The sequence below is a fragment of the Epinephelus lanceolatus genome, chromosome 10 (assembly GCF_041903045.1).
Source record: "Epinephelus lanceolatus isolate andai-2023 chromosome 10, ASM4190304v1, whole genome shotgun sequence".
Taxonomy (NCBI): domain Eukaryota; kingdom Metazoa; phylum Chordata; class Actinopteri; order Perciformes; family Serranidae; genus Epinephelus; species Epinephelus lanceolatus.
The window spans coordinates 43,562,259-43,577,020 of record NC_135743.1 but is presented as its reverse complement, the minus strand read 5'-3'; the positions used below and the strand labels follow the sequence as shown (position 1 = coordinate 43,577,020).

The following is a 14,762-nucleotide window of genomic DNA, read 5'->3' as shown; positions in this document are numbered from 1 at the left end:
AGCATTTCCACACAATTATCTTTTTGAGCTGTACCGTTTCACGTCACAGTCCATCATCTACATACACAACCTAATCCGTCCTTACATTTGCAACATTACCAATCGTAGTCATGCTCTCACATCCCAGCAGATATTGTGTGTTGCGCTGTGTTTCTTTGCAAATGGAAGTTTTTTGTACAATGTCGGAGATGCTGAGCACTTGAGTAAGGCAACTGTATGCAGGGCGGTCAGAAAAGTGTGCTCGTTTTACGGGCATCTGCCTTCTTTCTGTTGGCTGAGTAGAAGTCTGTGTTAGTTTAAATAGGCTTAATTATTTAACAGAACATTATATAGATGAGAAGACATTTATGTGTGTGAAAACAGCATTATGTTGGGGATAAAACAACTGCACAGTCAAACAGCCACTTAATATTTACTTTACAATGTAAAACATGATCAAAATGAGGTACCCCCATGAGATTATGCTGAGGTCTTACCTGTTTGAACAATGTTTTTATATTTCATCCTAAACTGCTGCCAAGTGCGCTTCTCCTCCGCGGGATTGCACCTAAATGAAATAAATTAATAGGCTACCATTCAAGCAGTTTCCCCCTGTAATATTATTGTGATTGCAAAGACTACATTTAAACTTACGCATTCTCCCACGCCGTCTCCCTCTCTTTTGCAGCTGCAGCGGTGTTGCACTTCTTTTTGAAAACGTGTTCAAACTCGCTGTATGAGTGCATTAAGATCGCCTTTTCCCTTCACTAACCCCATTTCCTGTCCACATCTAACTGTTTTTACTCGTGTGTATTTTTTGTGATTTTCTTTTGTAATCTTATTTTAAATTATTTTAATCGATTTTATTGTGTACTGTCTTTTATCCATTGTAAGGTGTCCTTGAGTGACAGAAAGGCGCCTAAGAAATAAAATGTATTATTATTAAGATTTCTAATTCTAGTGGGGTGAAAAATGCAGCCCTCCCCGTCCCCGTTGCCATGGTGACTCGTCGAATCGGGGCTCCATTGATGCTGGCTTTTTATAGTTGTGGTGCACGCGCTCAACTCCAGGTGAAACTACTCCGAGTTGCTTAAACTGATTCAAATCAGCTGTTCTGGAACCGGAAACTCAGAGTTTCCTATCTCAGAGTAGATCAACTCAGAGTTCAGAATTAGACTCAGAGTTTGTTGAACCTGCTTTGTGAAACGGACCCCTGATCTTAGCGAAATTCCATATTCATAAGAGTAAATTTTGTAACAGAAAACCCTTGTTCAACATTTTTATGAATGAAATGCAGCAATACTTGGAAACCATTCAGCACTCCAAAACTATAAAGACTCTGAAAATATGTAAACAATTTAATGGTTTGAGCTGCTGAAACCTCTTAACCCTGGCATATTTGTTGTGTTTGTACAAGAACTGAAATAAAGTGTTGGAAAAAAAAAAACGTCACATCTTTTTATTGACGACTACTGATGATGTGTATTTCTTCTTCTTTGAATTGACAGACTGGACAGAGTTTTGGCCCCCCACAGTCTTAAGATGTATTTGCCTTTGAGAGGTGTCCCATTTTAAAGTCATAAGATAGGCCTTAACACTTGGCTTTGAGGGCTAGTGAGATTGAGGGTTGAGTTTGAGAATTAAGATTGAGGGTTAAGATAGGAATTGGGATTGGGACCTAGTGCCTTAAAGGGACATTGTGTAACATTTTATTGGCAAAAACTGATGTCTGCATTCATAAATATGTCATCACTGGTGTACTATTACCTCCACCAATAATCTGACTTATTCTCATAAAAGGAGAATTTCGGATTTGTTTGTACATTGTGCGGGTAAGTCGTCTGTGGGGTTCCATTACGTTTCGCCATCTTGAGAATACACCCGCCAGCAAGGGACATACAGCACCGCCTTCGGCATTTTCTTTGAGAGCCAGGCCAGCACTGCGTGACTGAGGAGCCAAAGGAGAGGAGCAAGAGGCGCTTCGCTACTACCCTGGCAAATTTGAAACAAAGTCCCACTCTTTGAGCATAATGCAGGATCATGCATATGCAGCATCATGGGAGACGGAATCCTTGTCGCCAAGAAAGCGCAAAAGGGAATAGAAAAGGCAGCGTGACTGGCCAATTAAAAAGACAAAGGCCCACATCGGGGTAGCCTTTCCCAGGTAGAGAGAGCTGCTGAGGGAGAATGGTAATGCAATCACAGGCCAGCGCCGCTGTTGGCTGTTAGCCGCTGTTAGCGGCCAGTCGCTAACAGTCTCATCCCTCTCCTCGCATCACTGCACCGCTGTTAGCTGCTGTTAGCTGCTGTGAGCGCTGGCCTGTGATTGTATTACCTTTCTCCTTCAGCAGCTCTCTCCACCTGGGAAAGGCTACCCCAATGCTGACCCTTGTTTTTTTAATTCGCCGGTCACGCTGCCTTTTTGATTCCCTTTTGCATTTTATTGGCGACGAGGATTCCGTCTCCCGTGATGCTGCATAATACATGATCCTGCATTATGCTCAAAGAGTGGGACTTTGTTATGCGGCAGTAGTGCCGCTGGCCACTAACAGCTGTTAGCGGCGCAGTAATGCGAGGAGAGGGATGAGGTGTGTGAGGTTGAGCCACTTGTCAGTTGTCAAAGGACAAGACGTGATTGGTTTGTTTCAATTTACATCCGCCCCAACAGTCCTACGTTGTAAACAGCCAGCATGGTGAGGAGGGGGTTTGTCAACTCGCGTTGTGTGTGTCTGTGTAGGAGCCTGAATGAATACTCCATGTAGTATCGGGTGACATGGTTTCATCAGTGTTATCATAGCTTTTTGGTACACAGCGGCTGCTGTTGTTGCAATACGTGTTTGAAACAGTGAGGCGCTAGAGTGCGCCATCTGTTTGAATACAATATATGATTTCAACGTTAGATGGGAGAAATTCCTACACACTGTGGCTTTAAAGATGAGTCTCTTAAAACAGCCTGGCTTAATCTCATACTTCCACCTCTCTAAGTCATTCCAAAAGTCTATTTTGCTGAATAAACTCCACTGTTGCTTTGCCATTGCTATTAAATCTATCACACCAAATGCAGCTCAGATCAACAAAATCAGTACCAAAGAATAAAAGATCTCTAACCCTAACTCTAAATTAAAAACAACACAACCCAACACATTACAAATGATAAACGAAATCTAAGTAACATAACATCCACATAACAATAAACGAGATCTTCACCCACCTGCCAGGATATTTAATGGAGTATGACACAGCCAGGTATCCTCCCAGGTTGTGCCCCAGCAGTATCATGGACTCCAGACCAACTTTAGCCCTCCATTGCTCTATAGACTCAACAAACTGGTCCTCTGCCTCCTGGGCATTTGTGGAGAACAGAGGCCTGCTGCTCCGTCCAAAGCCCAGCAGGTCCATGGCAAAGACAGGCCGATGCTGAGAGAGAGCATCCAGGTTCTGAGCCCAAAGGCCCACACCACCTCCAAACCCATGGAGCAGAACCATGGGGGATTTGTGCTTGACATGGTCCCTATTAAAGGTCAGGGTCCACAGCAGGTTACTGTTGGAGATGGGGACATACTGTTTGAAGAACGTGCTGTTCACACCTGAAAAGAAAAAAAGAGAAGTGCAAGGAAGTATACTAAAAAAGAACATAAAAAACGGTGTGATAATTTCTTTTAATTGAAAGGGAAAAACAGAAATTGGTCATTCAGTACGTTTATATGGACAGTTTAATTCCACTTTCATTTGGAATGAAAGGCCATTCCAACTAAAAGTGGTCATGTAAACGGTCATTCCGATTGAAAAATGGTCATTCCGATGGAAAATTAAATCCGATTAAAGGGGGTGGTTTATTCCGTTTGTCATTCCGAATGAAAGAATTTTGTGTGCATGTAAATGCTCATTCCTCTTTAAGTTCATTCCGGTCTTTCTGCGCATGCTCGTTTCCTTGCCCTTCTGGTGCGATGACATATATAGCGTGCATAGCAACGGGCTGAGATAGAGCAGTCGGACTCGTTGCACTCACCGGTTTCCATTCGCCACAGCACGGTCTTCTACCTCTCTTCTCCTCCTCAACAGACGAAGCATTAGCAGAACAAGGTTGTTGTCGTACTGCTGCTTCAAGAATATAAGCAAAACAAGCTAGAAAAAGGCACTAAGAATAGCGTCGTCAAGCATCTTGTTATCCAGAGAGAGGACTACAGTGTTTTCTTCTGGTAAATGTAAACATGTAACATCCGCCGCTATCCAATCAGAAACCTTCCCTGCCCCAAATCTTGCGCAGACCCGAATAAAGGCGATTACACTGATCTCCAGTGTCATTCGGAATGAATATTTCTCATGTAAACTACCCGGAAAAACTTTAATTCCCAATGATTTCATTCAGATTTATTTCATTCTGAATGAGAAGCCATCATGCAACCGTACCCAATGATACAGTTGTACTACCTCACTCTTATGTAATGTCATTTGTGTTTTGTTGTTGGTTGGTCGATTTGACCAATTGCTCTTTGGCATCATGTTTGAGTATGATGCTTTAAGACCCAAGTGCCAAGACCACGTCTCTGTGTCACAATTCAGTAGATGTCTTCACACTGTACGAAACTAGCAGTAAATTAAGTTGTGTCATACAATAATTACTGTTTTCATTAATAAAGCTCCCACATTATGACAGTCTAAAAAGAAGCTGATCCTTACATCGAAGCATCATGTCCTCTGCAGTCTGTAGCATGATCTGAGAGGTGGGACACCATGATGGCAGCCAGCTGAGGATCCAGCACTGCCTGCACAGACAGAGTGATATGAAATACAGAAGGGAAATGGTGTCACTGCAGTGTGGGACTATACTTTAAGGTATGTTAGCAAAACAGCCTGTCACAGGTTACAGTGTGATGATTAGAGAAGAAAAGGCAGAGCATTAAGGTCCAGGTGGAGAAAAAAAATTGCAAAAAGATAAGGAAATCACCTGTTGATTTACATATATAGATCCCTTCACGTTTATTCAAAACAATACAGCACTGTAAACAGTCTTGTGATTTAGAGAGTAACTAAACCGCCCAACCAGTTCTTTAAGCTGTCACTAATGTACGGTTATTTAGTAGTGCTGTTAATGGATTCAGGTCAGAGTCCTGACATTTTAGTGCAAAGTATTTGAATTCTACATCCATTTATCCATCTGTCCATTCATCCATGCATTCATCCATGCATTTGTCAACTGCTTATCTGAAGCTGGGCCGCAGGGGCAGCAGGCTGAGCCAAGTACTTCAGATGTCCCTCACCCCAGAAATGCTTTCAAGCTCCCCCTGTGGGATCTGGCGGCGTTCCCAGGCCAGATGAGATATAAAATCCCTCCAGTGTGTTCTGGGCCTGCCCCGGGACCTCCCAGCAGTTGGACATGCCTGGAACACCTTTCACAGGCGCCTAGGAGGCATCCTGATCAGATGCCCAAACCACAAGTGGCCTCCTTTGACGTGAAAGACCAGCGGCTATACGATGAGCTTTCTCCGGTGTTCAAAGCACCTTGGTTTCCCCTGTCTCTAAGGCTGAGCCCAGCCACCTTTCACAGGAAACTCAATTCGGCCACTTGTATCTGCAATTTCTTTCTTTCGGTCACTACCCAAAGCCATAGGTGAGGGTTGGGACATAGATGCACCAGTAAGTCGAAAGCTTTGCCTTTTGACCCAGCTCTCTCTTCACCACAACAGTCCAGCGCAGCACCCACATCGCTGCAGGCGCCCCGCCAAATCGCCGATCCACCTACCCTCCCTCGTGAACAAGACCCTGTGATACTTCTACATATTGTGTTATGAATGTGCATAGTAACTGCTCCCGACTAGTTGAAACCCTATTATTGCAATTAAGTTTTGCTGTTGGTTGATCTGGTGGCAGGTGCCTTATATGGTGGCAGCTTTTGTGACCAACCACTGGGGGGTGGTTAGGCAGGGGGGTCTCCTCTCCTCTGCAGCACAAAGGAATAACTGGGTAAGTCAAAAGGTTGATTTTTTTTTGAAACTTTTTATTGAAATATTTCATTAATTTTACAAAACAATTAAAAACAATTCCTGACATAGGACCTCACACAACAAAACAACAACCTCAGCAAATACATATATATATATATATATATATATATATATATATATATATATACACAAAACACAAAACAAACAAACTACAAAAAAAAGGGGGGGGGACAAACAGGTATAGGAGCAGCAAGTCCATCATGCACAGAGAAACTCAAAAACACACCATCCCTGATCCTCCACCCCAACAACCCCTTCCCACATCATCAAATGTTCAGGTATTGTGAGACATGAGTCCATCTCCTCTCAAAAGTGTCCATAGTCGTCTGCAAAATTGCAGTCATTTTTTCCATCATGTAAACACTCTTCAGTCTCTGCCTCCATTGAGATACATTTGGTGGTTTTGCAGTCTTCCAGTTCACTGCAGTCATTTTCTTTGCAATCAGTAAAAGAATTCTAAGAATATATCGCTGATCTGCATTATATTGATCTTTAGATATGGCACCTAACAAAAACAAAAATGGTGGAAATACGGCTGCAGAGTGAGTAAGCTGTTCTGAGCTGGTGTCTGCTTGCCTTTTCTTCCTGAACTTGTGGCATTTCATGGCTTCCTACTCACATCATTTCTAAATAATCATCTCCACCCGGATTAAACAACTGGAAAAGGATAACTCCTACCTTATGGATAAAGTTGACGATCTTGAGAACAGGACAAGGTCTGCCAATCTCCGCTTTGTCAGAGTACCTGAATCCTCCAAAGGCTACGACATACACCGGTTCATGGCCCGCTCGATCCCTCAACTCCTAGGCCAGGAGAACTTCCCCTTGCCAAACTTCAGCACTTTTAGGATAAGGTAAAGATTCTTCGACTCGCCCGTGAAAATAAAGAGCTGATATTCAATGGGAACCATATCTTCATTTACCCCGACTACAGTGCAGACCTGACGAGGAGGCGCCGGTCCTTCAACCCGCTGAAACGCAGGCTCCGGGAGCTTAAATTAAAGTATTCCCTCTGATATCCCTGCACTTTGTGTGTGTGGGTCGATGGCAATGAACAAAAATTCAGCGATCACAAAGACGCTGAAACCGCTTTCATGCCACCTATGAAGTCCTCCATGAACTCTTCAACTTAACGTTAAACTTCTGCTGATACTGATGGCTGGCTTCGGTCTGCTTTCTGCCATGGAGTTGGTGAAACCGTCCTGCTATAACTCCAAGTCAACACTCTTTGGCTTTACGGTCAGTGCCTTTTGAAGTTGTTCATTGATACTGCCTTCTGTTGTCATTGTTTTTTCTGGGGGTTTTTTTTGCTGCTGTGATTGTATTGTTTATATTCAGTACAGATGATTTTTCTTTCACTTCTTATTAAAACTGTTATTGCGCTGCAACAAGTTTTCTGATGAGTCTTGTTATCCAGCCATCATAGTTATTTATAAGCAGCAGCCTTCTTTATTTCATAAGGCTCTGGTTTTTTGTTTCTTTAATTTTGAGTTCTCTAAGCTACATTTATAAAACTTTCCAATGAAGCAGATCAGCAGTTCTGATTGATTGTGGTTTTGGCTTATTATCCAAAACCTATGGGCCCATGTGGTCCTGGGTCCATTGTTTGGCCATTTTGTTCTTTTTTGTTTGTGTTTGTGTGTGTGCTTGTTTTGTGTCTGACCAACTTGTCCTGTCTGTGTCTAGTTACTGTATGTGCTTTTGTGTGAGTGCTTTCATGTTTGTGTGGTCTCTTCATCTGTTATTTGCTGTTCTCCCACTCCCTGTCACCTTTTCCCCTCAACTTTTTTGTTTTTCTTGACCTGGTGTTTTCATTGTTTCCACTGGCATAATTGAATCAGTTAAAGGTTTAAAAGTTATTCATCTCAATATTAGAAGCCTCGCTTCTAAAATTGATTCCCTCAGACCCTGGTTACTCTTTACAAACCTAATATCACCACAATATCTGAAACATGGTTAGATAGCAACATTGGTAATGATGAAATTAAAATTGACAATTTTGTTTTGTATAGAGCTGACAGAGCTTCTAGGGGAGGTGGGGTGGCCACATATGTTGCTGCAAATCTTGTTGCTGAGCGTGTTACTCCTACTGTAGAACCACTTAATTTTGAATGTATTTTTATTAACATTAGTCTCCATGAAAACAAATATTTAACCATTGGTAGCATTTATAGGCGTCCATCTGCTCCAAGTGACTCTACAATGTGCATTTTTTCCACTATTACTTCTCTCAAGAAACACAATGAAATGATAATCCTAGGTGACTTCAACATTAATTGGCTTGATCGTTCCTCTTCCAATCATCGAAACCTATTTAGCAGTGTAAATCTAACTCGGTTAATTAACGAACCAACCAGAGTTGATATTCGTTCTTCCTCTCTGTTAGACTGGATACTTGTTACCAATCCGGAAAGAATAATCAAATCTGGTGTTATGGCTGACTGTTTAAATGACCATTCTATTATATTTTGTGTTTGGAAAATTAAAATCCCTAGCTCTCCACCTAAATACATTAGATTTAGACAATGCAAGAATATTAATGTTGACAATTTTATCCAAGATATAATTGCTATTAATTGGGACAGATTTCAGTAATTCCTTTTGTTGAAGATGCTTGGAATTTCTTTCATTCTGAATTATTAAATGTCATTGATAAACAGGGTTGGGTACCGTTCATAATTGAACCGATACGGTACCAGTACCGGTATCTGGAATTCAGTACCGGTACCAAACGGTACCTTTTTTTGGTACTTTTAAAGTCTAAACTTCTCAGTTTCAACATTTTATTGAGAACATTTAGGAACAGTGCTGCACGTTAACTTTTGTCTGCACATTTTTTTTGTCGCCATTGTTGCTGAGTCTGAGGTGCGAGTCATGCGCTCTCGCTCCGCCTCCACCTCAGGTACTGAAATCTGGCACCGATTCATTTTAAGTGAATCGGTACTCGGTAGTACCAACGTGAATCGGTACCAAGTACAAAAACTACCGAGTTTCGGTACCCAACCCTATTGATAAACATACCCCCATGAAAACAATCAGAGTTAAAGGCAGACACTTACCTTGGATCAGTTCTGAACTTGTTAGCCTATTCAAACAAAGGGATATAGCCTGGTCCAAATACCGCTCCTCCAAAAATCCTGTTGACTGGGAAACCTACAGATATCTGAGGAATTTGTGTAAAACTGAAACAAGGAATGGCAAATCTAACTACTACAAAGACAGTCTTTCTCATAATTTTCATAATTCTAGACAGTTTTGGAATCAATTGAATCTTATTCTCAATAAAACTAACAAAAGTCCCATAAACCAGATACATCTTAACAATCAAATTATTTCTGATTCGCTACTCATTTCTCAGGCTTTTAATCAACATTTCTCATCCATCTGTGGTTCCTAATTCAACAACTCATATAACACAGCTTGTTCCCTTAACCCCATTTTTTCCAATAGGTCTTTTTCCTTTAGAAAAATTTTGCCCATTGATGTTTTTCATGCCATTCGTGAGCTAAAACACAGCTGCAGCTCTGGCCCTGATGGTTTAGATACCAAATGTCTTAAAATTGCTGCTGATGTGTTAATGTATCCCCTTGCAGACCAATTTAATCTGAGCCAGATTTACTCCCCTTTTCAAAGCTGGAGATCCAACTGACGTGAATAACTATCGCCCAATTTCTATTATTTGTTCCACTGACAAAATTTTTGAGAAACTTATCTTTATTCAATTATCGCAGTACCTAAACTTGTTCAATATTCTTTCTCCATTCCAATCAGGTTTTAGATCTAAGCATTCCACCACTACAGCTCTTTTAAAATTCACCAATGATGTGTTGTCCTCCTTTGACAAAGGCCAAGTCACCAGTGCAATCTTGATCTTTCCAAAGCATTTGATATGGTCGACCACTACTTCCTCCTTGACAAGCTATATTCTATTGGTTTCTCACAACATGCTCTCTTTTGGTTTAATTCATATCTTCATAACAGATGTCAGTGTGTTGCTATTCAGGGTTCTCAGTCTGATTATTTGATTGTTGAAAAGGGTGTTCCGCAAGGTTCTACCTTAGGACCACTTCTTTTTTCCATTTTTATTAATGATTTACCACGTTCACCATGTTCTCATTGTTCTGTTCATCTTTATGCTGACGATACTGTCATTTATACATCTAACACTGATATATCACAAATTCAGAATACTCTACAATCAGACTTCAACTTGGTCCAAAAATGGTTTATCAACAACAAACCTGTACTAAACATGAAGAAGTCTTGCAGCATGTTATTTCACACATGTTACAATCACTCATATCTTCACAACTTGCAAATTAATTTTGATGATGGTTCACCTCTTGAGACTGTAAACTCCTTCAAATATCTTGGACTTTGGCTTGACCCGGAACTCTTTTTCAAGCCTCATATTGATTCTGTTGTTAAGAGAACTTATGGATGTCTCAGCCAACCATATCACTCTATCAAGTGCTTTACTTTTCATGTTAGAAAAAGAATTATCTCTCGACCCATTCTGCCTATCACTGACTACGCTGACATTGTTCACCAGAACACATTTGACAGTTACCTCAAGCCCCTTAATATTGTTTATTATTCCCTATGTAGATTTATTTTGAAATGTCCATACAGAACTCATCACTGCTTCATGTACGAATCACTTAATTGGTTGCAGCTTAAATCTAGAAGACAGTTTCACTGGGTTTTGTTCATCTTTAATTGTATTCACTCTAACTGTCCCTCTTATTTAAGACAGTTTCTTGTTCCATATAATTCTTCTTATCCACTCAGACATATGCAACACCCCTTCTTTTTTGTACCCAGAGTTCTCAAAGAGATTGGTCACAGGTCTTTCCAATATAAAGCTCCATCTGACTGGAATAATCTTCCTCCTTATTTGAGATCCATTACCTCCTTTCACTGCTTTAGGTCATCTTTATTTTATTTTATTAAAACAACCTGCTCATGTTTCTAATTTACGTATAATTTATGTACAATATTCAGTTCATTGTATTCAATTTCTTTTGTATATCATTTGAGGACTGGGGTGTGGATGGGAGAGGGTGAGCAAGCATCTGGTTTTATCCAATTGTAGTTTGTTTTTTTCTGTTTTTTGTGTACTGTTTGTTTTGTAATATTGTTTTGATGTATGTATGTATGTATGTACGTGTTACTTGTGTACTTAGGACCCCCTCGAAAATGAGATGCTACATTTCAAGGGGCTATACTTCAATAAATTCAATTCAACACTGTTTCTAATGGGACATCCACCTTCAAAATATTATCAATTTCTTTTTTAGCATTCTCCCAGAGTCCTTGAATAACATAATAATCCCAAAAAATATGCATGGTGTCACCTATTTTTCCACAATTTCGCCAACATAGTGCCACAGTGGGATCTTTTTGAGGAAATTATAAAAGGAGTATTAAAATATCTAACCTTTATTTTCCAGTCAAATTCTTTCCACAATTGACTATTTATTCCCTTATGGCAACCTGCCAATATGTCCACCCATTTAGTATCTTCAATTATAACATTTAATTCTAATTACCATTTTTCCTTAATGTAGTCTGTATTTTGTGAAATGTCAGTTGTCAACCTTTTGTATAAGATGTGTGTTTTTATGATGGTAGATGTTTCTCCACAACACTAATAAAGTATTCTTCTATTTCATTGGATTTTTTGCTGACCATCTCCCTTTCTTTATGAATTGTGACATTAGCCCCTTTTCCACTGCAGGAACTTTTATCAATTACCCAGAATTTTGAAAAAACTCCACGCGTTTCCACCGAAATTACCTGGGTAAAAAAACTTTCCCTCAACCCCAAATTTACCCTGGAAATAGTACCTAGTAGGGGGGTAGGACTTTTCAGATTACCCGGAATTCTTGAGGGGCGGGGCTGCCGAGGAACATTGATCGGTGGAGCACACGCTGCAGCGTTCCACACTTCCTGGTACGGGCAGCCCCTGAAAACTTTATTTCATTTCTACAAGCTCCACTTCATTTCTGTTTTGATTAAGGATGTGTACCGAAACCCAGTACTAAATTAGCCCCGGAGCTAAATTATTAAAGACTGTAGTATTGATCAGCACTAACGTTATCTGTTCTTTTGTGCCAGCGCTGAACTCCTCCACACACACACACACACCAATGCGACACGGTAACTGGTGAACAGCTGAGCGGCCGCGGTGGAAACAAAGTGAAGATAACTTGAAAATGACTGGAGTTGATGGCAGCTACACTTGTTACTGTAAGTGACATTAACCCTTAGTGAGTAAGAAGCCAATCATTTATCAATACATGTGCTCAGCAAGCATGAACATGTAAACATGTAGACAGTGATATTCAATATGCTCCGTCCACAGTCTCTCATCCACCGAAACTAAGTCTTACACAAGGACAGCACGCTAGTTTGACTGATAGTGAATTGTTAGTTATAAGCTCAAATGATAGCTGTCTGTATGTAGACTAACTTAGTTTGACCATAAAATACTTTTAAACAAACAGCCCTAACTCTCTACCAGCCTGTAGCCAGCCAAGCTGGCAGAGTAATTAAATTCAAATGAATTTTCCGGAACTTTGAGGTGCTGTGGAAACGCAAACCACACAGGTTACCAGGAATTATTTTACCCAGGTAAACAAATTCCTGGTAATAAAAGTTCCTGGAAATGTGGTGGAAAAGGGGCTATAATCTTTAATCTGGAGGTACTCATATCAATCCTCTGATGGAAGGTTAAATTGTTCTTGAAGCTGAGAGAAAAATTTAAATTCTGTTCCTTTGAAAAGCTGGTTAATTGTAAGAAGACCTTTGTCTGCCCACCGTCTAAACCCACTATCCCACAAGGAGGGTGGGAATTCTATGTTTCCCACTATCATCATAGCCCTTGAAATTGACTCCGTTCCCTTGAGCATTTATTTAACTGTTGTCCAAACCTTTAAAGTATGTTTTATTTATTCATTCTCTATTTTGATTTTATTTATTGACTTAGTATTAATAAAAGGTAATACTGACAAAGAAACACCTCTAGCTGAGCTCTGCTCTATCTGGGTCCATATTGCCTCTCGGTCGTTCTCAATCACTACTGCATTTATTTGGGCAGCCCAATAATAACTTTTAAAGTTCGGCAAGTTCTTCTTTTGCCAAATAAATGTAGAGACTAATTTGTCTAAAATATTTAAAGTGGATACAGGTACTCTAACAGGTAAGGATTCAAACAGAAAAAGAAGTCCAGATAGTAGGTTCATTTTTACTGTCTCAACTCTACCAAATAAAGAGAGGGGAAGGACTTCCCATCGTGCCACGTCACTTTTTATTTGTTTAATTAATTTATTGTAGTTGGCCTCAAATAATTGATTGGGATTGGGTGTAATCATAATTCCAAGATACTTAAATCCTTGCTTAGACCAGCGGAAGGAGACATTTTCATCTAATTGTAAGGGCCAGGTCCCATAGATCATCATGGCATCTGATTTATTTTCATTAATTTTATATCCAGACACTGATCCATATTCATGCAGGCATTTCATAAGTGCGGGGACTGGTGTTTGTTGTTTTTAAGTTTGGCAATACTTTCTTTAATTTCACACTCTGTAATGGGTTGTATTAGGGTTGCTGCTTCCTCATTCAACAGCTTGTTCATTTTAAGGGTTCTTAAAAAATTCCTTAAATTCAAGTTTTTCAGCCTTATATAACTGTTTATAAAGTGATTCAAATGAGTCTGATATTTTGGCAGGATGGTTCTCAACATGGTTGGTTTCAGGATTTCTAATCTTAGGGACTGTATGGTTAGATTGGGCTTTTTGAAGTTGAAAGGCCAGCAACCTGCTGGCTTTATTACCCATTTCATAATATTTTCTATTAATATACCTAAAGGCTCCCTCTGCCTTGTATGTCAGAACCTCATCTAATTGTTTTTTTAAGTGCATCTTCCTTTCCATGTTGTTTGTGTTCCCTTGTTAATTTTTTTATTTCAGTTTCCAATTCTTGTTGTTTTGCAAGCCTTTGTTTCTTTATTCTGGATCCTATGGAAATAATCTTTCCTCTTACCGTGGTCTTACTGGCATCCCAGAAAACCGAGGGAGGGACAATACCATTATCATTTATTGCAAAATACTCAGATAGAGCTCCTCCTATTTCTTGCTTAATATTTGTGTTTGTTATAATAATGAGACATTAAGTCTCCAGTACCTGAAGTGATTGTCAAACCCTAAGTGAATTTTCATAGTAACTGGACCATGGTCTGAGATCGTGATTGGCTCAATTTTACTTTCTTTTATTCTATATAATTCATTTTTTGATATACAAAAAAGGTCAATCCTCAAATAACTTAACTGTGTACTTGGGACATGAAAGTGAAGTCTCTTTCATTAGGGTGGAAATGCTGCCATACATCCGCTAGCCCAAGCTCTTTCATCACATTTGATAACCCCTTAGACATTTTAGACTGAGACTTTGTTATTGTAGGTAGCCTGTCCAATTTTGAGTTTAATGTGCAGTTACAGTCGCCCCCCATTAGTATAATTCCTTCACTGTTATCTGCCAGTAGAGCTGCAACTTTTTTAAAGAAATGTAGACAGTCTCCATTAGGGGCATAGACGTTCAATATGGTTATTTTTATTTCACCAATTGTGCCAATCTCCATAACATACTGGCCTTCATCATCCTGATGTAGGGGTAACACCTAGAATATTTGCACTCGTAATAAAGTTTGGGGCACCACCCTCCTAATGAGGGAAGCGAAGTATCAAATTGATAACTCTGTAAACCAATTATTAA

At 39.9% G+C, this 14,762-nt stretch overlaps 1 protein-coding gene across 2 annotated transcripts in view; it reads right to left on the bottom strand.

Annotated features, from left to right (window-relative positions):
• The window catches only part of abhd5a (abhydrolase domain containing 5, lysophosphatidic acid acyltransferase a), a 54,776-nt gene that overhangs the window by 31,100 nt on the left and 8,914 nt on the right, over positions 1-14,762 (bottom strand). For both annotated transcript variants that reach the window (XR_013492243.1, XM_033638136.2), the window contains exons 3-4: positions 4,660-4,745; positions 3,191-3,566 (exon numbers count right to left, since the gene is read on the bottom strand). Coding sequence is in view for 1 of the 2 variants with exons in the window: in XM_033638136.2 (XP_033494027.2) it covers positions 3,191-3,566; positions 4,660-4,745 (462 nt within the window). In the remaining variant the exon portion in view is untranslated. The remainder of the gene's footprint in view (positions 1-3,190; positions 3,567-4,659; positions 4,746-14,762) is intronic.